Below are 26,086 nucleotides of genomic sequence, written 5' to 3'. Positions count from 1 at the left end.
TTTCTTCAGTCATCTGTCGTTGGATGCTGGATTGATTTCATATGTTGACTATTGTGAATCATGCTGCAATAAACATGGAGGTACAGTTATCCTTTCAGTACACTGATTTTCTTTCCTTTTCTTTCCTTTTGATAAATACCCAGTAGGGAAATTGCTGGATCATATGTGAGTTCTGTTTGTAAGTTTTTGAGGAAGCTCCATGTTATTCTCCATAGTGGTCATACTACGTACATTCCCCCCAACAATGTATATGAGTTTCCCTTTTTTTGGCATCCTTCCCAGTATTGTTTTATTGTTGTTGTTTTGCCTTTTTTATAACAACCATCCCACATGGGATATGATATGTCATTGTGGTTTTGATTTACATTTCCTTGATGATTAGTGATGTTGAGCATATTTTCATACACCTGTTGACCATTTATATGTCCACTTTTGAGAAATATCTGTTCAGATCATTTGCTCATTTTTAATCAGTTTTTTTCTGAGTTGAGATGTTTGAGTTTCTTGTATACTACAGATATTAATCTGCTGTCTGATTAAGTTTGCAAATATTTTCTCCTGGCTGTCTTCATTTTGTTGATGAATTTCTTTGATATGCAGAAATTCTTAGTTTGATATAATCTCATTTGTTCATTTTTCCTTTGGTTACCGTTTCTTTTGAGGTCTTATTCATAAATTTTTTTTCTCAGACCAATGTCCTGAAACATTTCCACCGTATTTTATTCTAGTAGTTGTATGGTTTCAGTGTCTTACATTTATGTCATTAATCCATTTTGAGTTGGTTTTTGCATGAGAAATAGGGATGAGAAACAGGGGTCTACTTTCATTCAACTACTTATGGATATCCAGTTTCCCAGCACTATTGACTGAAGAGAGTGTACTTTCCCAATGACTGTTCTTGGCACCTTTGTCAAAAATCAGCTGACAATGGATCTGTAAATTAATTTCTGTGTTCTCTATTCTCTTGCATTGTTCTATGTCTATTTTTATGCCAGGACTAGGCTGTTTTGGTTATTATAGCTTTGTATACATTTTGAAGTCTGATAGTGTGATGCCTCCAGTTTTATTCTTTTCTTTAGCATTGTTTTGACTATTTGGGGTCTTCTGTGGTTCTCTCTGAATTTCTGAATTTTTTTTCCATTTTTGTGAAGATTGTCACTTATCTTCAAAGATAAGAATTGTATTGACTCTGTAGATTACTTTGTGCAATATGCTCATTTTAACAATATTAATTATTCCAGTTCATGAACATGAGATGCCTTTCCATTGTTATGTGTGTCCCCTTTAATTTCTTTTATCAATGTTTTATAGTTTCAGTATACATATTTTTTACCTCCTTGGTTAAATTTATTCTTAGGTATTTTGTGTTGCTATTTTAAATGGGAGTCCTTTTTTAGTTTTATTTTCAACTCCTTCATTCTTCGTGTATATAAATGCTACAGGTTTTGTATTTTGATTTGTATTGTGCAACTTTACTGAATTTGTTTATTGGTTCTAACAGGTTGTTTGTTTTCTTGGTAGAGCATTTGGGTTTTTTCAATATACACTATTATGTCATCTGCAAACAAGGACAATTTGACTTCTTCCTTTCTAATCTGGATGTCCCTTATTTCTACTTTTGCCCAATTGCTCTAGCTAGTGCTTCCAATACTATGTTGAATACTAATGATGAGATTGGGCATCCTTATCTTGTGGTTTTTCAAGGAAAAGCTTTTAGCTTTTCCCCCAATCAGTTTATCAGCTGCAGCTTTTTCCTAAATGGCTTTATTGTGTTTAAAACATTTTCATTGCGGGGTGCGGTGGCTCACACCTGTAATCCCAGCACTTTGGGAGGCCGAGGCGAGCGGATCATGAGGTCAAGAGATCGAGACCATCCTGGCCAACATGGTGAAACCCTGTCTCTACTAAAAATACAAAAAATAGCTGGGCATGGTGGCACATGCCTGTGGTCCTAGCTACTCAGGAGGCTGAGGCAAAAGAATCACTTGAACCCAGGAGGTAGATGTTGTAGTGAGCTGAGATTGCGCCACTGCACTCCAGCCTGGCGACAGCAAGACTCCGTCTCAAAAAAAAAAAAAATTTCCATTGAGGACCTATGTGTGGAGAGCTTTGTTTTAGACATCTCAGAAAAGAGACAGAAATCATTTGTCCTTTCATTCTATGGGAAATACAGATAATAGACAGACAATTCAGTAAAATAATCACAGACAGCAGTGAGTGCTGAGCATAAAGACAGTGTTATGAGAGACACTAAAGGAAATAACTGCTTAAATAGGGTGATCTGGGAAGGCCTCTTGTCATAAACAAGACAGGATGGTGAGACTCTGGCTGTGTGAAGCACAAGGGAGGAACGTTCACAGCAGGAGGAAGAGCAGGCACAAAGGCTCTGGGGTGGGAAAGATCATAGTGTATTTTAGGAGCTGCCCTATGGTGAGACAGTCACCTGAGAAGAGGTTGGAGAGATCACATGGATGGTGACATGTGCTCCATATCAGGGTATGATAAGAATGAAGAAGGATAATGGCTAAAATCACTTTGCTCCGTGCCAAGCACCTAGAAAGTATTATACTAAGGAAATGATAGTCAGCAAAACTGAAGTTAGAAATTTGAAATGATGATCCTGACACTGACACATTCTTTGTAACCTTGAGAAAGTTACTTAACATCTCTGGGGGCTTAGTTCACCCGTCTGTAATATAAGGTTAATAATAACAACACCTAGTAAGTTAAGAAGTAGCTGTGATTGTGCTTAGCCACAGTTAAGCACTCAGCAAATACAGAAGAGACATTTTGAGGCTTAACAGCATGCTGGCACTGTGCAAGGCACTGAGGTAAGAAAACTTCCCTTTCTCAGAATCACCTCTGCCTCTCGTTCCAGGTAGGAAGTGATGATACAGAAGGTCCTCAGCTAAAACTAAATATGATATTTTTGTGCCTTCCATCAGACTAGAAAAGCAAGCAAATATTTAAGTTTTAAAGGTTTGTGCCCGGAAGATACAGTCTTTGTAGAGGATTAAAGGTAAACAAGAAATGTAAAGTTACATCAGCATCAAATGCACCTTTATCAAAACCCAGAAATCAAGCCCCTGGACTGATCTACCCACAGGAATAACTGCTTCAAGATGCTGCCAAAGGGATCAATTTTTCCCTCCTCTGCCTTGGTTTTGCCTAAACATCAAATCAGGAAACATCCAGCAGCAAAAAATATCAATTTCATTTTCACAATGTTGCATTCAAAACTGAACTGAGTCTCTTCAGGATGGTGACATAACCATTTCAAAGTTTTGCTCTTTCCAGCTGTCACTCATTGATTCAGTCAGTAGGTATTTCCTGGCCAACATCAACAGACACAGTCACCTGCTTCATGCCATGGGAAGCAAAGGACATAGCAGCTGAGTTACCACCTTTCAGGAGTTTTGGTGGAGGTATCTGAATAGTAAGTAAATGGGATAGGCCAGGCGTGGTGCCTCCTGCCTATAATCCCAGCACTTTAGGAGGCTGAGGCAGGAGGATCACCTGAGGTCAGAAGTTTGAGACCAGCCTGGACAACATGGTAAAACTCAGTCTCTACTAAAAATACAAAAATTAGCCGGGCATGGTGGCAGGCACCTGTAATCCCAGCTACTCGGGAGGCTGAGGCAGGAGAATCACTTGAACCTGGGAGGTAGAGGTTTCAGTGAGCCGAGACCATGCCACTGCATTCATTCCAGCCTGGGCAACAGAGCAAGACTCTGTCTCAAAAATAAATCAGTAAAATTTTTTAAATAAACAAATAAATAAATGGGATTATATATACTTATTATTAAGTCTTGACAGTCATAAGCACACTTTTCTGAGAGTTATGCTCACAGTCTACAAACAGCTCTATATTCTGCTTTTATCAGTTTCCCATATGCTTTACTCATATCATTAAACATTCTCCATAAACATCGCTTTCAATGCTGATGCTACACCTAGCCCATGTTTGCCATTCACTTTCTCACAGGAGCTGCACCAGATACTGAGCCTCACATTTCTGCAAATATGTGTAGCTAATATCTGACACAACTCCCTGCTATTTGGAAACACTGAATAAAACAGAGCAAACATTAAATGCCCCCTGGAAAGTTTAGGGGCAGCCATCTGGAATGGAGGCTCAACTTAATCACGACCTTGTTTACGTGAATCAGTAACAGCGAAGTCTCTGGAGCACGATGGCCTGGGTTACAATCCTGGCTGCACCTCTTACCAACTGGGGGATCCTGGAAAGGACACTACGTTGTTTGCACCTTAGCTTTCTCACCTAGAGTATAAAGATTTTTTAAAAATCTCTTTTGTACAGTTTTTGTTAAGAAAGCATGTAAAGTTTTTGCTTCATGGCCAGAACATAACAAGTGCTCACTAAATGTTGGCCATTACCACACTGTGAGCCCAACTTTAAAGAAACTAAGAATTCAGGGAGGGGGGAATAAAAAGCACAACGAGAATTCAAAGCCAAAATCTCTGACCTCAGAGCTACTGTTGCTCATGCTATGGGAGAAAAACAGATGCTGAGCCAAGTAGGGAAAGAGTCAGAGTCCAACGGTCCCCAGTTAGGGAGGCAGTGATGGGTGATGGAAAGTAGCCACAGAACTGGGGGAGGTTAGATGGAATGGAGTGTGACTGGTTACATGTCCCTACTCTTTGGTTTGGATAGGAGCCCAGAATTTGAGGCAGAAAGAAAAGAACTCTGAACTCTCTGGGTTCTGTAATGATTCACCTGTCATGAGTAGGGCAAACGAGGAAGGTGTTGGGCATAAGAGTTTGGATGGATTAGAGAGCAGGAGGAAATGGGGACCCTTGGAGAGCTGACTTCCAAAAAATTCTTTCTGAAATCTATTTTGATTTACATTCTGAACTGATGACCTTTGGTATGACTTTGAAAAGATAATTATGAAAAAAAGTGAGAGGAGTGGTAATTTGAAGACAAGCCTTTCCCATTTCTGCTCTTTCATGTATGATCTCCATGAATCTGCCAGTGCTTTTTTTTTTTCTAGTATTTACCAACTGGTAAATTCCTATTTATCCTTAACACCTCTTTACTTATTTTCTCTTTCTCTGAATGACCCAAGCCCACATTTATTCCTTCAGTGAACCCTCTATAATGTTTTAATACAATAATTTATTTTTCTGCCTTTAGGTACCGAACCATGAGGTTAAAAAAAAAAACCTTTGTTTTTCAATAAATAAATGAGTGAATAAGTAAATAATTCTATGAGATACTCAGAGAAGTGTTTATTATCCCACCCATTTTAGGTTTCTAGGGCTATTGTGAAAAAAAATAGCAGAAAGTTGTTGGATTAAAACAATAGAAACATATTCTCTCATAGTTCTAGAGGCCAGAGTCCGAAATCAGATTTACAGGGCCGAAATGAAAGTAGTAATAGAACTACGCTCTCCCTGGAATCTCTAGGGGCAAATGTATTCTCTTCCACTTCTGGTCCTGGTGATTGCTGGCATTCCTTGCTTTGCAGCCACATCACTCTATTCTTCAAAGTCAGCATCTTCAAATATCTCTCTGCTCTGTCTCCACATGGCCTTCACCCATGTATGTGTCAAATCCTCCTCTTTCCCTCTTATGAGGAGAAATAAACTATTTCATTCAGGGCTCACCTTGATAATCCAGGTTAATCTCCCAGTCTCACAATCTTTAATATAATCACATCCTCAAAGACAATTTTTCTAATAAGATAACATTGACAAGTTTCAGGAATTAGCACCTGATATCTTTGGGAATCACCACTCAGCTTTCCACAGTCTGCCCTCTGTTTCCCAAAGACTCACATCCAATCACATGTAAAATATATTCGTCTCTTCCCAACAACTCAAAAGCCTCACTTCTTTATAGCATCAACTCCAAAATGTCATCTAAATATCCAAGCTCAAAAGTATTATTGTATTTCCTAAGTAATCTAACTTGGGTACCTGTGAGGCGCTGGGCATAAGCCATCCTTGGATAAAATTTCTCTAAAATTCTGGAGCTGTGAAAGTAATATCCAATATAGGTAAAAGGATTTGCTTTCTTCCAGTTTCAAATAACATGTTCCTCATTTCCTTATGAGTCCTCAGCAGAAGAACCTTTAATGTTTCTTTTCCTACTAACATTCTGTTATGATAATGTAAGTATTCTCCAAATCAATAGAAGCCTTTTCATCCATGCTTCTCGGTTTCCTTGCAGCCCTCATGAGAAGGATTTTAATGTCCATATATCTGCCAATAGTGAATTTAAGGCAGTCTGTGTTTTTCTTATCAATGTACTTCAAAAATCTTCCAATCTCTACCTATTATTCAATTCCAAACCCAATTCTATATTTGTGGGTACTTATTACAGCACACCTCACCTCTACTACCATAACTCTTGGTCTCCTGTAACAAATTACCACAAAAGTGGTGATTTAAAATGAGAGCCAGGCACAGTGGTGTGAGTCTGTAGTCCCAGCTACTCTGACAGCTGAAGCAGGAGGACTGTTTGAGTCCAGGAATTTGAGACCAGCTCAGCAACTTAAAAAAGACCCTGTCTATAAGACAGAGAGAGAGACAGAGAGAGAGACACACACAGAGAGAGAGAGAGAGAGAGAGAGAGAGAGAGAGACAGAGAGACAGAGAGACAGAGAGAAAATAAAAATAGAAATTCATTATCTCACTGTTCTGGAGGGCTGAAGTCCAAAATCAACATCCTGGCTGAAACCAAAGTGTCAGCAGGGCTGTCCTCCCTCCAGAGCTCTAGGGGAGAATCTATTACCTGCCTTCCCCAGCCGCTGCTGGCTGCCAGCATTCCTAGGCTTATGGCTAGATCCCTCCCATTTTCAAGGCCAGCATCTTGAAATCTTTTTCTGTCTCATCTTTGCATGGCCTTCCCTGTGTGTGTCATATCTCTTACATTTAGAGCTCACCTTGATAATTCAGGATAATCTCCCCATCTTAGTCCTTAATTTCATCACATCACTTCCCAAATAAGATATCCTTTAGAGGTTCTAGATATTTAAACTTAATATCACCATCATCCAGCATACTATAATCTTCCTACCGATCCTCAAAGATGGCCACTCCCCATCAAAATGCATTTACCTCATCCCAACTTTCCAAAAGCCTCAGTTCATTACAGTATCAGTTCAAGTGCAAAATCTCGTCTATATATCATAAGCTTAAAACTCTTTTTCATGTTTGTAATGGAATAGTTGATGATATAATGAAAATTGACACATGTCACATATGACACACATAGGGGTAAGGTTAGTGGTAACAATTTCATTCAAAAGACATGTATGAGTTGGCCATAATGAAATGGTGTGTATTATGCCCACACTCATAGAAATAAAACTTTTAGCAGTAAAGCCTTAATAATAAAAATAAATTGTGTGATTTCTGGAATATAAAGATTATTAAATGACCCTGAAAATAAAGTTTTTTTAGAAGTATTCTTCTTATTCGGATAAGAATAGGCAAACAGTCCTGCTGCATATTTAACATTAAAGCCTGACACAAATTATGTTTCTCCCTCAGTTAAGTCGACTAGAGCACTCAAGTAGTTTCTTCTAAGCTGAAATAAATCTCCTTATGATAAATGGTGATGATGTAAAAAATAATCATAAGTATGACTGGGTAATTATAAGCATAGATAGTGTAAAGGACATACTTATTAATATAATGATAGTAAAGTGATTGCTAAACTTACTTCATATGAAATTGTGCTGTTGCTCCTCATGCCCTAATTGAAGAAAATATATTTTGAATTTGAAGATCATTCACCTCTTAGCATGAAATATATGTCTAGGCTTGATACTGATAAAATAAATACTGTCCCTTGGTTTATATTAATTAATGGATATGCCATAGGGAAAAGAATTATATTATTAATGTCAAGGTAAGAGATTGATCGATGCAATGATAAGTAATAATATAGAGGAAGCTGATGGTGAAGTATTGAATAAACCATTTGAAAGCTTTGGCAATTGGCTGTAGCAGTCTATAGAGAGCAATAACACTAGGTCCTTTCAAAACTGTGTATGCCTTAAAACCTTTTGGGCAATTCATGTTAAGTTCGACACAAATCCAGACCTTAACAAGTCCTGTTGGGGTTAACTTAATGCTTATTATTTAGTTTAAGACCATGTCATCTATTTAACATATGGTGACACTGAAAAGTTTGGCCCTTTTTCTGTTGTCCTTTCTTCAGAATAGAGGCTGGTCAGGAATGGTATGCCTGTTACTGAAAGTCTTTCTATATTTAGTTAGAATATGATAAAAGACAGAGGTTTAAATAGTTCTATTTTCAAAGATATTGCTCATCACCTAAAGTGTGAATAATGAATCCAGAGGACAACAATAATAAAGCTTTAAAGAATGTTCATATAGCCCAAATAGCCAAAGCCACCCTAAACAAAGAAAACAAAATGGAGGTATCGTATTGCCCAACTTCAAACTATACTAAACGGTTACCAAAACAGCACAGTACTGGTACAAAAGCCGATGCATAGACAAAGGGAACAGAATAGAGAACTCAAAAATAAAGCCATGCCCCTTCAGCCATCTGATCCTCAATAAAATCGACAAAAATAAGCAATGGGGAAAGGGGTTTTACAATCTTAGCAAGGCTGGTCTTGAACTCTTGACCTCGTGATCCACCCTCCTCGGCCTCCCAAAGTTTTGGGATTACAAGTGTGAGCCACCTCACCCAGTCAGCAATCATTTTTAAATATTAATTTTTGTTCAGTACAGAGTGTACTAAACAAGGTCGTCAGGGCGCCTAAACAGAGTACAAAGTTCTGATTGTATAATTATTTTCTTTGTAGGATGAAAGAGAATTCACAAATGTGCTTCTGCTGTGGCTATAGTACTAGACTGAAGTAGGACTAAAATTGCTGTAGGATCTTCTCTGGTAGAAAAGGTAGACCTATCAAAGGGGAAAAAAAAAAACTAACATTATGTATAAATTTTTTAAATTGTCATGTATATGAATTGAGAAAAAAAAAATCATGCCATGGATATGAGACCAGTCTCCCCAGTGGAATAAAATAAAGTACTTGAAGGACTACCATGTTAGCATCTGTTTGTCCATATAATCATTCAGTTAATAGAAAGACATAATTCCCACTCCTCACCCAATATACAGATGATAGAGGTTTTTATGGTAAATAAAATTAGATTTGCAATAAGACAAGAGTAATTATTCAGGACTTGGTTACTTTAACTTTAAATGTACATATCATGTTGAGAATTTCCTTTGAACACGCAACAAAAAAATGCTACTGAATGAACATTATTGCAATGTAGTAAAGCAGAATGCAAATTCCTTGAGGTCAACATTCAAGTCTGTTTTCCTTGCAGTGGTGCCCACATACCTAGCATACTGCCTGGCACACAGTAGATGCTCATTAAATATTTGTGAGGTACGTGGACAGGGAAATGTGGTAGTGGCAGGGCCACTGCCACTGACAGCTGCTGAAGCTTTTCTCTCACAGTTCCCCTAGGTGGATCATCCAATGTCAACTGACTCTGAACTCTGAAGTCCAAACTCTGCCCTCCCCCTTCACTCTCCCCACAAGTGGGCGGGACAATCCTCCCAGATTTGATCACTGGTGGACAGGGGTGGTCAGGGACAGGTAGGGCTCCTCAGAGATCCAGAAGGTGCTGCATCATGAGTGTCTCTGTGCTGAGCCCTAGCAGACTCCTGGGTGATGTCTCCGGGATCCTCCAATTGGCCTCCCTGCTCATCCTGCTTCTGCTGCTGATCAAGGTAGCCCAGTTCTACCTGCACAGGCAGTGGCTGCTCAAAGTCCTCCAGGAGTTTCCGTGCCCTCCCTCCCACTGGCTCTTTGGGAACAACCAGGAGGTAGGGAGGAACTCAGTGGGAGAGTGGGAGGGCAACGAGGGATGGGGCTCCAAGACCCTGATCACAAAGCTCATATAGAAAAGCCTTGTTTTGTAACAAACATGTGCCCTCGAAGGAACACCCAGCCTACCTCTCTGGTCTCAGCTTGTTCCAGTCAGGAGGAGCTCACTCCTCCCATGAAGCCCATCGTGCTGGTCCTCAGCTTTATCACCCATTCCCTCCTTCTGCAGATACCAAGTGTGTCTTGGCAGTCCTATATGTGGAGGGCAATGCCTGATTGTCTCCAGGCTGATTACCCCATAAACCTCAGCTTTTCTCAAAGAACAAAGCTTCTAGAGGCTGCCTGCCCAGTCACTCAATGCCATCCTCTCTGGTCCTGAGCTTGCCTGGGAGCACAGATACCCATATCTTAGAAATCCATGTGGTGAGGAGTTCACAGTCTGTGACAAATGCAGGCAGGAATTTCAGAAGGTGTCAGATTGCAGAAAAAGAGCTCACTCTGCTGGGGTGGATGGCTGAGGCTGAGGTCTGCTGGTATAGGGGATCAATTAGCTAAGTTTCCCCAAGACTCAGGGAATTTCCACAACAGGTGATTTAGGACCAGGAAACCTGACAATTGTGGGTACACACAAGGCGGACAGCTTGCACAATGTCCTCTAGGTGAGGGGACTGGTGTCTAAGTTGCACGTTGAAAAGTATGTGTTGACCTCCTGGCTCTCCTCCCACACACCTGGACTGTGAGCTCCTTGGAGGTGAGCATATAATCCCCTCCCTGTGTCCCAGCACCCAGCAAAATCCTGGCACACCTTGATGGTCAGCCCAGGTGTGCAGAGCAAGCTTATCCAACCCACGGCTTGTGGAGCTGCATGTAGCTCAGGATAGCTTTGAATTGACCCAATACAAATTCATAAAATTTTTAATAACATTATGAGATTATTTTGCAATTTTTTAAAGCTCATCAGCTATCATTAGTGTTAGTGTCCCAAGACAATTCTTTTTCTTCCAATGTGGCCTAGAAAAGCCAAAAGATTGAATGCTGCAGGTGTAGAGGGACAGAGGAAGAAGAGAAAGGAACGGCAAGAGGGCTGAGGAGGGCCACAGACCATCCCCTCTGCACTGCTATCCCTGGATGAGGAATGGGACAAGTAGGAACAGTGCAAGGTAAGGGACTGCATGGAGAGGGGTTCACCAAGGTGCTATGAATTGAACACACTTAAGTGGAGATAGGGGTTTTAGGGAGCTGAGGCCTGTTGTTTCTCAGCAAAGGAGGCAACACAGTTCTCAGCAGAGCAGAACCAATGTGGGGACCTGAAAATGTTCAAGTCCTAGATGGACTGGTCCTGATACCACTCTGCCCTCTTTCCCACTCTCCTCCTTTACCGTATGTTACTCACTACCTCACTACCTGCCTATGCATTCCAACCTGTAGGCCTCTGATCACACTGTGCTTGCTACCTGAAATTACCTTCTTACTCATATCTATCTGTCAAGGTCCAGCACCAAGCTGCCTCCTCCAAGAAGGCCTCCTGGGTCTCCCAGTAGTGAAGGGCCAACTGTTTTTTCGATGGGCTATCCATCTCAAGAGGACAGAGTAGTGTTAACTTGATTCAGTTATTTTTCTGCAGTGTCATAAATGTGGGCTTCTTCTGGCAGAGACTATCTCTGATTTATCTTTGTAACCCGATAGTCCCTCAGTAAATGATGACTCAATCAATCAGAGAGAAACGGCTTTCGAATGTTCAGTTCTGAGTTAGGCCCCTCTTCAAAGCTTCCCCAGATGCTTGTCCTTCCTTCCATCTCACTATTGATTATTTCCTACTGCACAACCTCTAATCTTCTTTACTGCACAACTAGACTGAAAATTCCACATAGGTAAGGAACACAGCTGTGTCCTAACACAGTGCCTGAACCACACTTGGCACATGGTGTGTGTGCAGTAAGCCTGTGCTGAATGAAGGAACCTGCCCCACTGTAGGGCAAGCTGCCTCAGAGCTGGAGAATATGGATGTCATTTAGACACTTATGTGGTAGACGGTTGCTTTGAGTTACTAGAAGCAGTTGAAATGAAGAGTTGGCTACCTGGACCATCACTAGGACCCAATGTCTGTGAGGGTTCCAAATGAGATTAAAGGAAAGCTGAGTCCTGAAAGCTGAGGAGAGGTGGCTGTGCTGGGGCAGAGTGGAAGGGCATTCCAGGTAGAGAAAAGAGCACGTGCCAGGGCCCAGACGAGTGAGCAGGTGTAGCTGGTGTGCGGATCAGCAGCAGCGGTGGCAGAGGCATTGGAGCTGAAACAAATGGGTGATGGTGGAATTGCCAGCAAGACTGGAGGCAAGAAAGAAGGCCAAGGGCTTTGTGATCCACATCGAAGAGTTTACAAAGATGACTGCAGGAAGCAGGGAGCTCAAAATTCATTGATAAGTGAAAATGAGAATAAGAAACCCAACTCTCAAAATTATAGCTCAACACCAGTGCCATATGCATAAACCTAGACTCTGCCCATAAATCTCTATGTATTCAACGTGTAGAATACTAGTATGCATACAATTTTCTAGTTAATTTTTTCACTTAGCCATATACATCCCAAATGCTATTTTATTTTTTTATTATTATACTTTTAAGTTTGGGGTACATATGCAGAAAGTGCAAGTTTGTTACATAGGTATACACATGCCTTGGTGGTTTGCTGCATCCATCCCCCATCATTTACATTAGGTATTTCTCCTAATGTTATCCCTCCACAATCTCCCCACCCCCCACTATCCCTCCCCTAGCCCCCCAACCCCCTGACAAGCCCCAGTGTGTGATGTTCCCCTTCCTGTGTCCATGTGTTCTCATGGTTCAGCACCCACTTATGAGTGAGAAAGTTTGGTGTTTGGTTTTCTGTTCTTGTGTCAATTTGCTGAGAATGATGGTTTCCAGATTCATCCATGTCCCTGCAAAGGACATGAACTCATCCTTTTTTGTGGCTGCATCATATTCCATAGTGTATATGTGCCACATTTTCCTTATCCAGTCTATCTTTGATGCACAATTGGGTTGGTTCCAAGTCTTTGCTATTGTAAACAGTGCCACAATAAACATACGTGTGCATGTGTCTTTATAACAGAATATTTTAAAATCCTTTGGGTATATACCCAGTAATGGGATTGCTGGGTCAAATGGTATTTCTATTTCTAGATCCTTGAGGAATCACCACACTGTCTTCCACATAGTTGAACTAATTTACACTCCCACCAACAGCGTAAAAGCATTCCTATTTTTCTACATTCTCTCCAGCATCTGTGGTCTCCTGGTTTTTTAATGATTGCCATTCTAACAGGCATGAGATGCTATCTCAATGTGGTTTTGATTTGCATTTCTCTAATGACCAGTGATGATAAGCTTTTTTTCATATGTGTGTTGGTTGCATAAATGTCTTCTTTGGAAAGTGTCTGTTCACATCCTTTGCCCACTTTTTGATAAGGTTGTTTGTTTTTTTCTTCTAAATTTGTTCAAGTTCTTTGTAGATTCTGGTTATTAGCCCTTTGTCAGATGGGTAGATTGCAAAATTTTTTCCCATTCTGTTGGTTGCCAGTTCACTCTGCTGATTGTTTCTTTTGCTGTGCAGAAGCTCTTAAGTTTAATTAGATCCCATTTGCCTATTTTGGCTTTTGTTGCCATTGATTTTGGTATTTTAGTCATGAAGTCCTTGCCTATGCCTATGTCCTGAATAGTATTGCCTAGGTTTTCTTCTAGGATTTGTATGGTGTTAGGTTCTATGTTTAAATCTTTAATCCACCTGGAGTTAATTTTTGTATAAGGTGTAAGGAAGGGATTCAATTTCAGCTTTCTGGATATAGCCAGCCAGTTTTCCGGAAATCCTTTCCCCATTGCTTGTTTTTGTCAGGTTTGTCATAGATCAGATGGTTGTAGATGTGTGTCATTATTCTGTTCCATTGGTCTATATCTCTGTTTTGGTACCAGCACCATGCTGTTTTGATTACTGTAGCCTTGTAGTATAGTTTAAAGTCAGGTAGCCCAATACCTCCAGCTTTGTTTTGTTTTTTTTTTGTTGTTTTTTGTTTTTTGTTGGTTTTTGTTTTGGTTTGGTTTTTTTTTGCTTAGGATTGTCTGGGCTATGCAGGCTCTCTTTTGGTTCCATATGAAGTTTAAGGTGGTTTTTTTTCCCAATTCTGTGAAGAAAGTCAACAGTAGTTTAATGGGGATGGTATTGAATCTATAAATTACTTTGGGCAGTTTGGCCGTTTTCACAATATTAATTCTTCCTAATCATGAGCATGGAATGATTTTCCATCTGTTTGTGTCCTCTCTTATTTGCTTGAGCAGTGGTTTGTAGTTCTCCTTGAAGAGGTCCTTCACATCCCTTGTTAGTTGTATTCCTAGGTATTTTATTCTCTTTGTAGCAATTGTGAATGGGAGTTCACTCATGATTTGGCTCTCTGTTTGTCTATTATTGGTGTATAAGAATGCTTGTGATTTTTGCATATTGATTTTGTATCCTGAGACTTTGCTGAAGTTGCTTATCATCCTAAGGAGATTTGGGGCTGAGACGATGGGGTCTTCTAAGTATACAATCCTGTCGTCTGCAAATAGAAACAATTTGACTTCCTCCTTTCCTATTTGAATACCCTTTATTTCTTTTTCTTGTCTAATTGCCCTAGCCAGAACTTCCAATACTATGTTGAATTGGAGTGGTGAGAGAGGGCATCCTTGTTTGTGCCAGTTTTCAAAGGGAATGTTTACATTTTTTGCCCATTGAGTATGATATTGGCTGCGTTACTTTGAGATACGTTCCACTGATACCTAGTTTATTGAGAGTTTTTAGCATAAAGGGCTGTTGAATTTTGTCAAAGGCCTTCTCTGCATCTATTGAGATAATCATGTGGTTTTTGTCTTTGGTTCTGTTTATGTGATGGATTATGTTGATAGATTTGCATACATTGAAGCAGCCTTGCATCCCTGGAATGAAGCCAACTTGATCGTGATGGATAAGCTTTTTGATGTGCTATTGCATTTGGTTTGCCAGTATTTTGTTGAAGATTTTCGCATCAATGTTCATCGTGGATATTAGCCTGAAATTTTCTTTTTTAGCTGTGTCTCTACCAGGTTTTGGTATCTGGATGATGTTGGTCTCATAAAACGAGTTAGGGAGAATTTCCTCTTTTTGTATTGTTTGGAATCGTTTCAGAAGGAATGGTACCAGCTCCCCTTTGTACCTCTGGTAGAATTTGGCTGTGAACCCATCTGGTCCTGGACTTTTTTAGTTAGTAATCACCTGCAGGGGCTGCAGAGTAGCAAAGATTGCTGCCTGTTCCTTCCTCTGGTAGCTTCGCCACAGAAGGTTAACCTCCAGATGTCAGCCAGAGCTCTCCTGTATGAGGTGTCTCTTAGGATAAACAGGGGTCAAGGAGCCACTTGGGCAGGCAGTCTGTCCCTTATCAGAGCTCAAGTGCTGTGCTGGGAGATCCATTGCTCCCTTCACAGCTGTTGGGCAGGGACGTTTAAGTCTGCTTAAGTGGAACCCACAACCACCCCTTTTCCCAGGTGCTCTGTCCCAGGAAGGTGGGGGTTTTATAAGTTCCTGACTAGATGCTGTCCTTTTTCAGAGATGCCCTGCCCAGCGAGAAGGGAGTCTAATCACAGTCTGCCTGCAGAGGCCTTGCTGAGCTGCTGTGGGCTATGCTCAATTGCTGTATAAACTTCCACGTGACTTTGTTTACACAAGCAAGTTTAGAACCACTTACCAGAGCCTCAGTAATGGTGGACACCCGTCTTCACTCAGAGCTCAAACATCCCATGTGGAGCTCAGACTGCTGTGCTGGCTGCGAGAATTTCAAGCCAGTGGACTTAGCTTGCTGGTCTTCGTAGGGGTGGGACCCACCTAGCCAGATCACTTGGCTCCCTGGCTTCAGCCCCCTTTTTCTCAGGGGAGTGGCAGTTCTGTCTTGCTGGCATTCCAGGCACCACTGGGGTATGAGAAAAACAAAAACAAAAACTGCTGTAGCTAAAACAGCTGTCAGTTTTGTGCTGGAAACCCAGGACACTGGTGTTGTAGGCACTGGAGGGAATCTCCTGGTCTGTGGGTTGTGAAGACAATGGGAAAAGTGCAGTATCTGAGCTGGAGTGCTGGAGTGTCCAGAGAAGTCCTTAATGGCTTCCCTTGACTAGGAGATGGAGTTCTCTGGCTCCTTGCACTTCCTGGGGGAGGTGACACCCCACCCTGCTTTGGTTTGCCCTCCTTAGGCTACACCCACTGACTAATCAGTCCCAGTGAGGTGAACCTAGTACCTTGGTTGGAAACTTGGAGATCACTCATCTTCTGCATTGCTCTCGCTGGGAACTGTGAACCAGAGCTGTTCCTATTCCACCACCTTGCCCAAATGCTATTTTATCTTAACAAAAATATCTTACCATAAATACTGAGATAATATTGAAAATATAACAAGCATGATTATATAAAATTATTGTGTAATTTTAAATGTTTACATTAATTCATTTTATTCTCTAAATATACTAAATTATTATACAAATTTGCTTATCAAGTGATATGAGTTATACACACTGCCCACGGAAATTATTGTATTTATGACTTCCAGAGGGTTTACACAACATGAAGACAATGGCTGACTTAAATTTCTGCTGGAAGTATTGAGTGAGGGCTCATACCTCTTGGCCTAAAGTCAAGTCCTGGGGAGAGAGAAAGAATCTGGATCACAGCCCAGGTCATCAGAAGCAGACCTAAATCCCTAACCTCTGCTACCTGGCTCCTGTGGTTGCCCTGCCCTTCACTCCTGCTGCGGAGACTAGAACTAAATGAAAGCGTTCATCTGTCTACCTTTGTTGACAGTATTCACAGGACCAGGAGCTACAACGGATTCAGAAATGGGCAGAGACATTCCCAAGTGCCTGTCCTCATTGGCTATGGGGAAGTAGAGTTCGTGTCCAGCTCCATGACCCTGACTATATAAAGGTGATTCTGATGAGATCAGGTAAGATCAAACCCTCATCCCAACTGCAATGTCTCTTCCCTCTTGACACATGCCTCTTGGTCTGTAAAATTCCTGAAGAGAGTGGCTGTTCAAACATCGATATCTGAAACCTCTCCCAACCATCCACCAAGCCCACCAAGCCCAGGCTGTAGTCAAAAATATGTACTGAGTAATGAATGTTTAAAACAATATGTGGGGCTTAATTTTCTTTTTTTTTTTTTTGAGACGGAGTTTCGCTCGTTACCCATGCTGGAGTGCAATGGCGCGATCTCGGCTCACTGCAACCTCCGCCTCCTGGGTTCAGGCAATTCTCCTGCCTCAGCCTCCTGAGTAGCTGGGATTACAGGCACGCGCCACCATGCCCAGCTAGTTTTTTTTTGTATTAGTAGAGACGCGGTTTCACCATGTTGACCAGGATGGTCTCGATCTCTTGACCTCGTGATCCACCCGCCTCGGCCTCCCAACGTGCTGGGATTACAGGCTTGAGCCACCGCGCCCGGCCAATTTTCAATTCTTTTCTCTATTTCTCTATTAAGAAAATTGAGGTTTTCTGAAATGTAAATTGCCCCAGATCTGTAAAACAAATTTCATACCCACATTGACTTGGGTTTGGAAGCTCTAATTGTTGCCTGTCCTGGTCAGAAGGTGACTAGGAAAACATCAATGTAGAAAAACTCATGGCTCTGTATTATTCATTATCATTGAAGATGCAGCCCATGTTTCTCACCAATTCACCTTTCTAGCCCTCTGGGTGTTTCCATGCCGGAACACTGAGTGTCTTCCTAAGCCCATACTGACCTTCAGGACAGAAATGGAAGGAGATGGGAGTCAAGTGGGAGGTGACATGGGTCAAACTGCCACCTGACAGACACCAAGAACTGATGGCTGCCTCTGGGACTGCCTTGCTTAGTAGCTCATAGTTTCTTATAAAGTCCTTTCTTACCTTTCAGACCCGAAATGTCATAGTTCCTACAGATTCCTGGCTCCATGGATTGGTATGTATAGCAAACAAGGACTGCATCCCACTCCCTAGTTAGGTTTATCTCTTTGGCTCACAGAGAACAACAGATTAGGGGCCACCACTACCACGACCCCAGCCCCAAATCAAGCCTCATTTCCTTCTTCTATCAAGACTCTCATCCTTTCCTAATGTTGGTGCAAACCTTCTTCAGTCTCAGCTTCTTCCATTTCACTCTCCCTTCTCTCCAGACATCCTTGGCCTCACCTTTATTTTATATCTGCCCACAACACTTTTCAATCTTTATCTCACAGCTGTTATAATCACATGGATGTAGCAGCTCAATTAGAAAATTCATATGCCTGAAATATACCTCCTTTTCCTGCATTTGCCCATGATGTGGCTTCTTATGGCTATTTCTTCCCCTAAGAAGGCACCTTTCTGTCTCCCAAATGGTCACCAGTCATCCCTAGGTTTGTGCAGCCCCTGACACACACACAGACACACATTCATGTCTACCTTAGGGTATGGCTTGCTCCTGCTGAATGGCCAGACGTGGTTCCAGCATCGACGGATGCTGACCCCAGCCTTCCACTATGACATCCTGAAGCCCTATGTGGAGTTCATGGCAGACTCTGTGAGAGTGATGCTGGTGAGTCCATGTCTCTCTCCTCTCCCCACGCCCACTCACAGCACACACTGTCACCAATTCCACTCACAACTCTGTGTTCCACAGACAGCCATAGACATAGACACATGTAACAATACTCTTATGTCATTGCTGTGAGAGTAAAGTTCCCCAGAATTGTATAAGGTAGGAGAACACACAGGCATCAGATCGGATCACTTTGTTCACCATCATAGGAAAAGAGATTCATGGTGAATGCAAGGCTCTTCTCCTCCTACTTTGGAACCTTCAGCACAAGGGACTGGAAAAGTATTCAGTCTTATTGGACAGCAAAACTTCCTATGTTGGTTGGCCTGAGCAATGGCAGCTTCAGTGGCAGCATGGACAGGCCAAGATGTCACCCACGAAGGCTCTGGCCTGGGCCCCCAGGTTTCTGCATGGATTTGAGCCACCCTTGAGTGGAAATGAACACCAGGTCTGTTCTCAGAGCAATACCTTCCATGGCATCATCTCTGAACTGGACTCCAACTTCTCACCTAACTGTGCCTAGCAAATTTTGATGAATGGAAAAGAACTGAAGTCCCTCTTTTCTCTACAAAGGGTGCCCATATTAGCCTCTTAGCTATCTTTGGCATTCAAACTTTCTGCCCTAAGGTTGGTGTCCTACTAGTCCCTCAGAACTAGCTCAGCTCTCAGAACACTGAAGAGCCCCCCTATTATTTATGCCAGAACAACAGCAACAACATTTTCACAACCATGTGTCCTAACTGAATCTCAAAATTCAGTATTTAATTCATGCTATTGTGAGAGGACCTGTTTAATGTTGTATTAAAGATGTATGAGAATTAGGCACCAGTTTACCAACAGTAGCTCTACAGTCCCGGTTTCTACAATACCTCTGCTCTGTAAAGTGAGGAATCCCAACCAAGATATCTGCAAGCTACAGGAAAAAAAAAAAAAAAAAAAAAAGGTATCTGCAGATACAGGAAAAAGCCAGGCATTATTAGCAAAACACTTGTTGGAGATTAAGAAGATCTATGCCCCCTCCCACCACAGGACAAATGGGAAGAGCTCATTGGCCAGGACTCCCCTCTGGAGGTCTTTCAGCATGTCTCCTTGATGACCCTGGACACCATCATGAAGTGTGCCTTCAGCCACCAGGGCAGCATTCAGTTGGACAGGTCAGTGATAACCCTCTAGCTGCAGGGCCCTTGTTCTTATCAAGTGGACATACGTGAGGGGCAGGTGGGGCAGCATGAAGGCTCACCTCCACATAAAGGTAGATTCAGTCCCTGACCAAGATCTAATTCCAGTCCAGACCAAAGTCTCAGGAACAGATACTTAATTCCTAGCACAGGTGGACCCTGGTTGTTCATGCCATCTGATAAAGGCCAGAGGATAATAGGGCTATAAGACAGAAGAAACATTGCCTCAAGCCTGCTTGTCCCAGTTACTTGAGGCTGTCTGCTCTCAGACCCCAATCTACCTCCAAGTAATGGGCCCATTACTCAGTCTCTTCTTCATACTCTCCCTCAGGGATTCTCAGTCATACATCCAGGCCATTATGGACCTGAACAACCTGTTTTTTTTCCGTGTGAGGAATGCCTTTCACCAGAATGACACCATCTACAGCCTGACCACTACTGGCCGCTGGTCACACCGCGCCTGCCAGCTCGCCCATCAGCACACAGGTTCTATCTCCTCCTCTTGTCTCCCAGCCTTTATCAGGCAAAGCAAAAGAAACTGCCCTGACTCCTCAGACAGAGAAGTCCCCTTAGTAGCCCTCCAGAAGCTAGAATACACTCAGCCTGGGAAATTCTCTCATCAGGGTCTGGGAACTGAGATATGAGGGGCCAGATTCTGTCCCTTGGTTTGCCTATGTCCCCACGTGGGGATAACAGAATGAGACCCTGTCCAAACAGCATTCAAGTGGATGCTCCATGAGCTGTGCCGCTTGGGGGAGGCCTGCCCTGCCTCACACAGTACTAGAGTTTCCACCCCTGACCTCGAACCCACACCCACATTCCCACTGAGATCTACCAGGCACCCACATGGGGGCAGTTGGGCAGTTAGGCCTCCTGGGGGCTGCTGACAGTCTCAGCTCGGCATGGTAACCATTGTTCTGGGACAGACCGAGTGATCCAACAGAGGAAGGCTCACCTGAAGGAGCAGGGGGAGCTGGAGAAGGTCAGAAACAAGAGGCACTTGGATTTCCTGGACATCCTCCTGTTAGCCAAAGTGAGTATGTGTAGGAGAGGCCTCAGTTTTGCCCAGAAGTAAAGAGCGAGAGACCAGCCCTGCACTTTCACCACGGCCTCCCCAGATGGAGAATGGGAACAGTTTGTCAGACAAGGATCTCCGTGCTGAGGTGGACACGTTCATGTTCGCGGGCCACGACACCACAGCCAGTGGGATCTCCTGGATCCTCTATGCTCTGGCCACACACCCCAAGCATCAGCAGAGGTGCCGGGAGGAGATCCAGGGCCTCTTGGGGGATGGAGCCTCCATCACCTGGTGAGTGAGGAATCAAGAGATGGGGTTCCCTGCCTTCTCTGCAGGGGAAGCCCCTGGTCTGCCCAGGCCTTGCTGATGTTCAGGATGGGCTTGTTTCAGGCACCACCTGGACAAGATGCCCTATACCACCATGTGCATCAAGGAGGCACTTAGACTCTACCCACCAGTGACAAGCGTTAGCAGAGACCTCAGCACTCCCATCACCTTCCCTGATGGGCGCTCCTTGCCCAAAGGTATGAATTCTGCCACCCACTCACATAAGCTCTCCACAGGGACGTGTGGAGGATCAGAAATCCATGTGAGCTTCAGAGTCCTGCACATCTCTGGGTCTCCCTTTTCTTTTAAAAATTTGAAAACATATTTTGTATTTAGAATGAAGAATTTGAAATGTCTGGCTGAGAGCTTGAACCTACCAAAAGTTTAAGAAATAAATGTTAATCTGTGAATGTGGCCTTCACAGTAACCCTAAAATTCTATTCCTTGAGATGTGGAGGGCTGAAAAGGGAATCAGACAAGGGCAGAGAGGGATATGTTTCTTTTCTCATGGGGTCAGCACAAAGGAGGCTGATCAGGAATCTCATTTTATGGGTCAGCTGTTGTTCAGTCTCTGAGGAACCCTCAGGTTGATGGCAGAGAGCAGCTGATGACCAGATCTGGGGCCACGAAGGCTCAACTCCCCAGGTCTGGTCCCAGTCCTATCATAGCCTAGTTGTGTGAACACAGACAAGATAATCAGCCTCTCTGAGACTCAAGTACCTCTCCTGAAAACAGAATAAAAGAATGTCTTTCTTGGAGTGTTGTTGTGAGTATTGAGTGAGTTCATGTATATTTTCCAATGACCTTTGGAGGATATTTGATGAATGTTAAATGTCACTTGACTTACTCCAAAGAGTAATGCTCCCATTCTTTCTTTCTTCTCATTCCTGGATAAATGGTTCTCTATTCATCATCTGAACTCACATGCTTAGTCAAGCCTAACCCACCTGCATAATGGCAGAATCATCCCAGTCAAAGTGACAATTCATGGAAAGTAGGCCTTTTGTGCTTTCTTTTGCCCCTGCTGGCTGAAGGACCAGGCCACCCCATGCGAGTGATCAATCTTCTATTTTCAACCTGCACCACAGGTATCAGCGTCGTACTTTCCATTTATGGCCTTCACCACAACCCCAAAGTGTGGCCCAACCCAGAGGTATGTAGTCCCTGAGAGGAGGAAATGGGGTGATTTATCAAGACCAACACCTTCTCCTGCTTCCACCTGGAGAGGAATCCCCATCTGGGAGTCCCGTTCCCTCATGGGTGGCAAGTAGGGGCTGGATCCTTAACTGTCCTGGCTCTGGTGCTCTCTCTGCAGGTGTTTGACCCTTCCCGTTTTGCACCGGGTTCTGCTCAACACCGCCACGCTTTCCTGCCCTTCTCAGGAGGAGCAAGGTGAGACATCCTGTGTGGTAATTGGAATAGAGAAATCAGGGAAGCCTCTGGTCAAACCTCTGATCTTTGTGAGCCCAATGTTTATATGTGGCATCTTCAGATGTGCCCTTAATTGTTGGTATTTGTGGGAAAGTCAAGCACCTGGTGTGGGTGTCTCCGTGTACAAAAGGAAGGTGCATTTCAGAGCACCCCGTGGAGACTTTGCTCCCTCTGCTTCTTCAAATGAGCAGCCTAAAGTCAGTGTCAGTGCATGTTACAAACTTCAGTATATTCATGTATTTTCCTCACTTTAGGGATGTGAATTATCAAAATCAGATATTCTCCAGTATATTCAACTTCAGGTGTTTGCTTTTCTCAGTTATCAGGAATAGTAAACAGTAGATTTCTCTCTCCCCACACACCCCCAATGCAGCACACTACCTTCCCTATTTAATTCACTGGTCTGCCATAGAGTTGAATCATTGAAATCTTTGCATCTGTTTATAATACAGATGACCTTCAAGTCCTACCTTTCAAGCCACAAAAGGGAAAGGTTAACGTAGCCCTTTGAAAAAGTTTTACAACAATATATGTCACATCATACATTTTTCTGTCTTGCCCAATGAAATTTTTACTGCATTATATAGTGTTCACATATTTACAACTATTTCCCCATTTGGCAAATTCTACACATGCATTGGGATCTCTAAATCATAGTCCAGTAATCCACTTAGCACAATATTGGCCAAAAACATAAAAATGTGGATGGTACACTGTTTGGGAAAGAAAAGCCCAATAATTATTATGTAATGCACAACATTTGAAGGCTCCTGGTATGTGAAATATAAAACACACTTGAAACAGCTGTTGAGCTGGAGAGGAAAACTCCAGAATGGTTGCTGTGGAAATCATCGTGGCTTCAGGAATCACCCTGTGACATACAAACAGTCAAAAATGATACAAATTCTTAGTAGAAATAAGGTTCGTTCAAAGAAATAATCACGTGACTTCTTCATATAATTATATGACGTCTTCAAATGATGAGTCCACTTACACAGAATAAGTTTTAAGAAAAAGTTTCCTCCTGAAACTCCTTCTCCAGCACTGGTCTGTCTATTTCAGCATAAGAAAGTCCTCCTAAACATTGCCTGCAGCTCATGTTGCTGTCACTAGAGAACCAGAGAGCCTTCCTAAGCTCCATTTCTAGCTCGGAACTAATATCTACTGTCAGTGTATTCCATTCTATTTTATTCATTTTAAAACTTAAATAACATTATTCAAATATGAAAGTATTTATTAAACCTACCTCTGTGAGTCAAGTCCTGTGAAACATATGAGAAAACAGAGATAAAAGATAGAAAACTGTGTTGTACAGAAATACATCCTGTGCTCTAGTCACACATCACTCCATCATCCATCCTTTCATCCATTCACTCACTGAGTAGCTTGTTGAGTGCCCCTGTCCCTGGTGCTGTCTGAGGCACTGGACTGTGAGTGTACGTGGATATATCACAAATGCTGCCTGGGGACCTGGGAGGAAAAGGCACAACTGGCAGGGGTGAGAGGCAGCTGGGCTCTGGCCTTAGCCTTGAGAATGTGGCAGACAGAGGTGAAGGGAGGAAATTCTCAGCCATCTCCACATGAACAGGGCTAGGATGTGGGCTGGACAGGTAAAATGTGGGTGAGGCACCAGCCCATGGAGGGCTTCACTGCCAGTTGGGGTATTGGAACGCTGTTCCCACTGTGACGAAGAGCATGGGAGCATCTGAGCTGGGCTGTGGCTTCAGTGTGCACAGAGGGGAAGCAGAAATCCAGAAAGTACAGCTGAGTAGACTGAGGAAGGGCAAGGAAAAAGGGTTTCTGGAGTAGAATTAGAAGGCTACAGGGGCTGGTGAATGGAGGAGTGAGGTTAGACAGGAGCCTGAACCCTGGAGTGGGAGGCAAGTAGGGCAACAGCTAGGGCCACCCACCCAGTGCCCCTCCAGGAAGCCGCCCATTGCCCTTCTGACTCCCTTCCTCCACCCATTGGGGCCCCCATGAGGATTCAGGTCCCTGTATGTCCCACTACGTGGGAAGTACCTGAGAGTGTGGCCCACCCTCACCTTACAGGACCTGAAGTGGCCTCCACACTGGAGAACAAGAAATGTTTGTGGAGGAGTGAACAAACCGTTGATTAACTCTTTATCTATTCATGTGATTAGACTCTGTGCCTTAGAGCCCAGGCTCTCTCTTGCTAGAGGGTTTCAGGCCTGCTGAGAGCAGAGATGGGAGGTAGGAGTTAGGAGCTAGCCCAGGAAGACGGCTCTGTCCAAGGCCGGAGAGAGTGTGAAGCCAGGATGGCGTAGAAGTGTGCATGGGCTGTAAGTGTGCAAGGGCTGGACACATAAAGTTGGACACTGAATGCCCAGCTCATGGCTGGGGCCAGGGGCCAAAACCTACTCAGATCAGAATGGGGCCTGAGATCACTTCTCAATTCATTGCCTCTGCCTGGCCCAGGAACTGCATTGGGAAACAATTTGCCATGAATGAGCTGAAGGTGGCCGTGGCCCTGACCCTGCTCCGCTTTGAGCTGCTGCCTGATCCCACCAGGATCCCTATCCCCACACCACGAATTGTGTTGAAATCCAAAAATGGAATCCACCTGCATCTCAGGAGGCTCCCTAACCCTTGTAAGGACAAGGACCAGCTTTGAGGGCCTCACCTGCCATTGTCTTCCTCGCCCCTGCTTCTGTCTCCTGCCTGTCTGCCCATATCCTGCTTTCTATCTGCCCACCTTCCCTTCTTCCCACCTTCCTGCTCTCCTGCCTCCTGTCCCCCAGTCTGTCTGCCTTTCTCTCACTCACCTTTCTCCAGGCTCCCTACCTGCTTGTCTACCTGTCTCCTATCGACCTGCATCCCTGAATCTCCACCCACTTCCCAATCTCCTGCCTGCCCTCCAGACTGTCTGAAAGTAAACCTGTCTCCTTCCTGCCTGCTTGTCTGTTCCTGTGTTAGTTTCCTGCTGCTGCTGTAATAAACTATCATAACCTCAGTCGTTTAAAATAAAGCCTTTTTATTCTCTTACAGTTCTGGAGGTCTAAGTCAGAAATGAGATTCACTGGGTGAAAACAAGTTCTGGACAAGGCCAAACCCCTCCAGAAGGTCTCAGGGAGAGCCCTGCCCTTGGCTTTTCAGCTCCAGAGCTGCCTTTTTTGCATTCCTTGGTACTGTCCCCTCCTTCCTCTTTAAAGCCAACAGCATCTCTAAATCTCTCTGTCTGTCTTCACATCTCTTTTCCTTTTATAAGGACCCTTGTGGTTACATCAAGATCATTCATATAATCAAAGATAATGTCACCACCTCAGGATCCATTACTTACATCTCGAGAGTCCATTGTGACATGTACAGTCCCACAATCACAGGTTTCATGAATAAGGATATGGACAACATGGAGACCCATTATTCATCTTAGCACAGCCCCTACCTGATTGTCACCCAATGTGTCCATCTAAATCTCTTCTGTATGCTACCTACTTGCCTATGTGATTGTCAGTCAGACAACTCCTCTTTCTTCCCCTCTCTCTAGAATAAGGTTCACAAGCTTGCATGCTTTGTCCAGCTTCACATGGAAGGAGACAGGGTTAGAAGAGGAGACACCAAGAGTGAAAAAAGACAGAGGAGATAAATTCCTATTGAGGAGGAGGGAAATGGGAGATGAGGTGTGCCCATTGGTGCCAGAACCCTATCAGAGCCTGACTTG

At 43.2% G+C, this 26,086-nt stretch overlaps 2 protein-coding genes across 2 annotated transcripts in view; one reads left to right on the top strand and one right to left on the bottom strand.

The window, feature by feature from the left end:
* The window catches only part of CYP4X1 (cytochrome P450 family 4 subfamily X member 1), a 107,457-nt gene extending 91,848 nt beyond the window's left edge, over window positions 1–15,609 (bottom strand). The window contains exon 1 of the mRNA XM_064372312.1: window positions 15,596–15,609. The gene's annotated coding sequence lies outside the window, so the exon portion shown is untranslated. The remainder of the gene's footprint in view (window positions 1–15,595) is intronic.
* On the top strand, window positions 9,592–25,131 carry CYP4A11 (cytochrome P450 family 4 subfamily A member 11). Its single transcript, XM_012434764.3, has 12 exons — window positions 9,592–9,850; window positions 16,699–16,840; window positions 17,791–17,835; window positions 18,323–18,450; window positions 19,483–19,607; window positions 19,963–20,117; window positions 20,558–20,664; window positions 20,750–20,940; window positions 21,040–21,173; window positions 22,065–22,129; window positions 22,292–22,368; window positions 24,844–25,131. Exons 1-12 carry the CDS (start codon window positions 9,656–9,658, stop codon window positions 25,037–25,039), a joined length of 1,560 nt encoding a protein of 519 aa, XP_012290187.1. The 5' UTR covers window positions 9,592–9,655; the 3' UTR covers window positions 25,040–25,131.
* The last annotated feature ends 955 nt before the right edge of the window (window positions 25,132–26,086 follow it).

Source organism: Aotus nancymaae, unplaced genomic scaffold, assembly GCF_030222135.1.
Source record: "Aotus nancymaae isolate 86718 unplaced genomic scaffold, 86718_ANA_hifiasm-v0.15.2.pri h1tg000007l, whole genome shotgun sequence".
Lineage (NCBI taxonomy): Eukaryota > Metazoa > Chordata > Mammalia > Primates > Aotidae > Aotus > Aotus nancymaae.
The sequence above is the reverse complement of the archived record's forward strand: the minus strand, read 5'-3'. Positions and strand labels throughout refer to the sequence as shown.

What these genes read in the sequence shown, in the direction of transcription:
- CYP4A11 (XM_012434764.3), top strand. Translation starts at nt 9,656, where the DNA reads ATGAGTGTCTCTGTGCTGAGCCCTAGCAGACTCCTGGGTGATGTCTCC. An exon ending in ATTCCTGGCTCCATGGATTG is followed by an intron (nt 17,836 to 18,322) that starts GTATGTATAGCA and finishes TGTCTACCTTAG; the next exon opens with GGTATGGCTTGCTCCTGCTG. An exon ending in ACTCTGTGAGAGTGATGCTG is followed by an intron (nt 18,451 to 19,482) that starts GTGAGTCCATGT and finishes CTCCCACCACAG; the next exon opens with GACAAATGGGAAGAGCTCAT.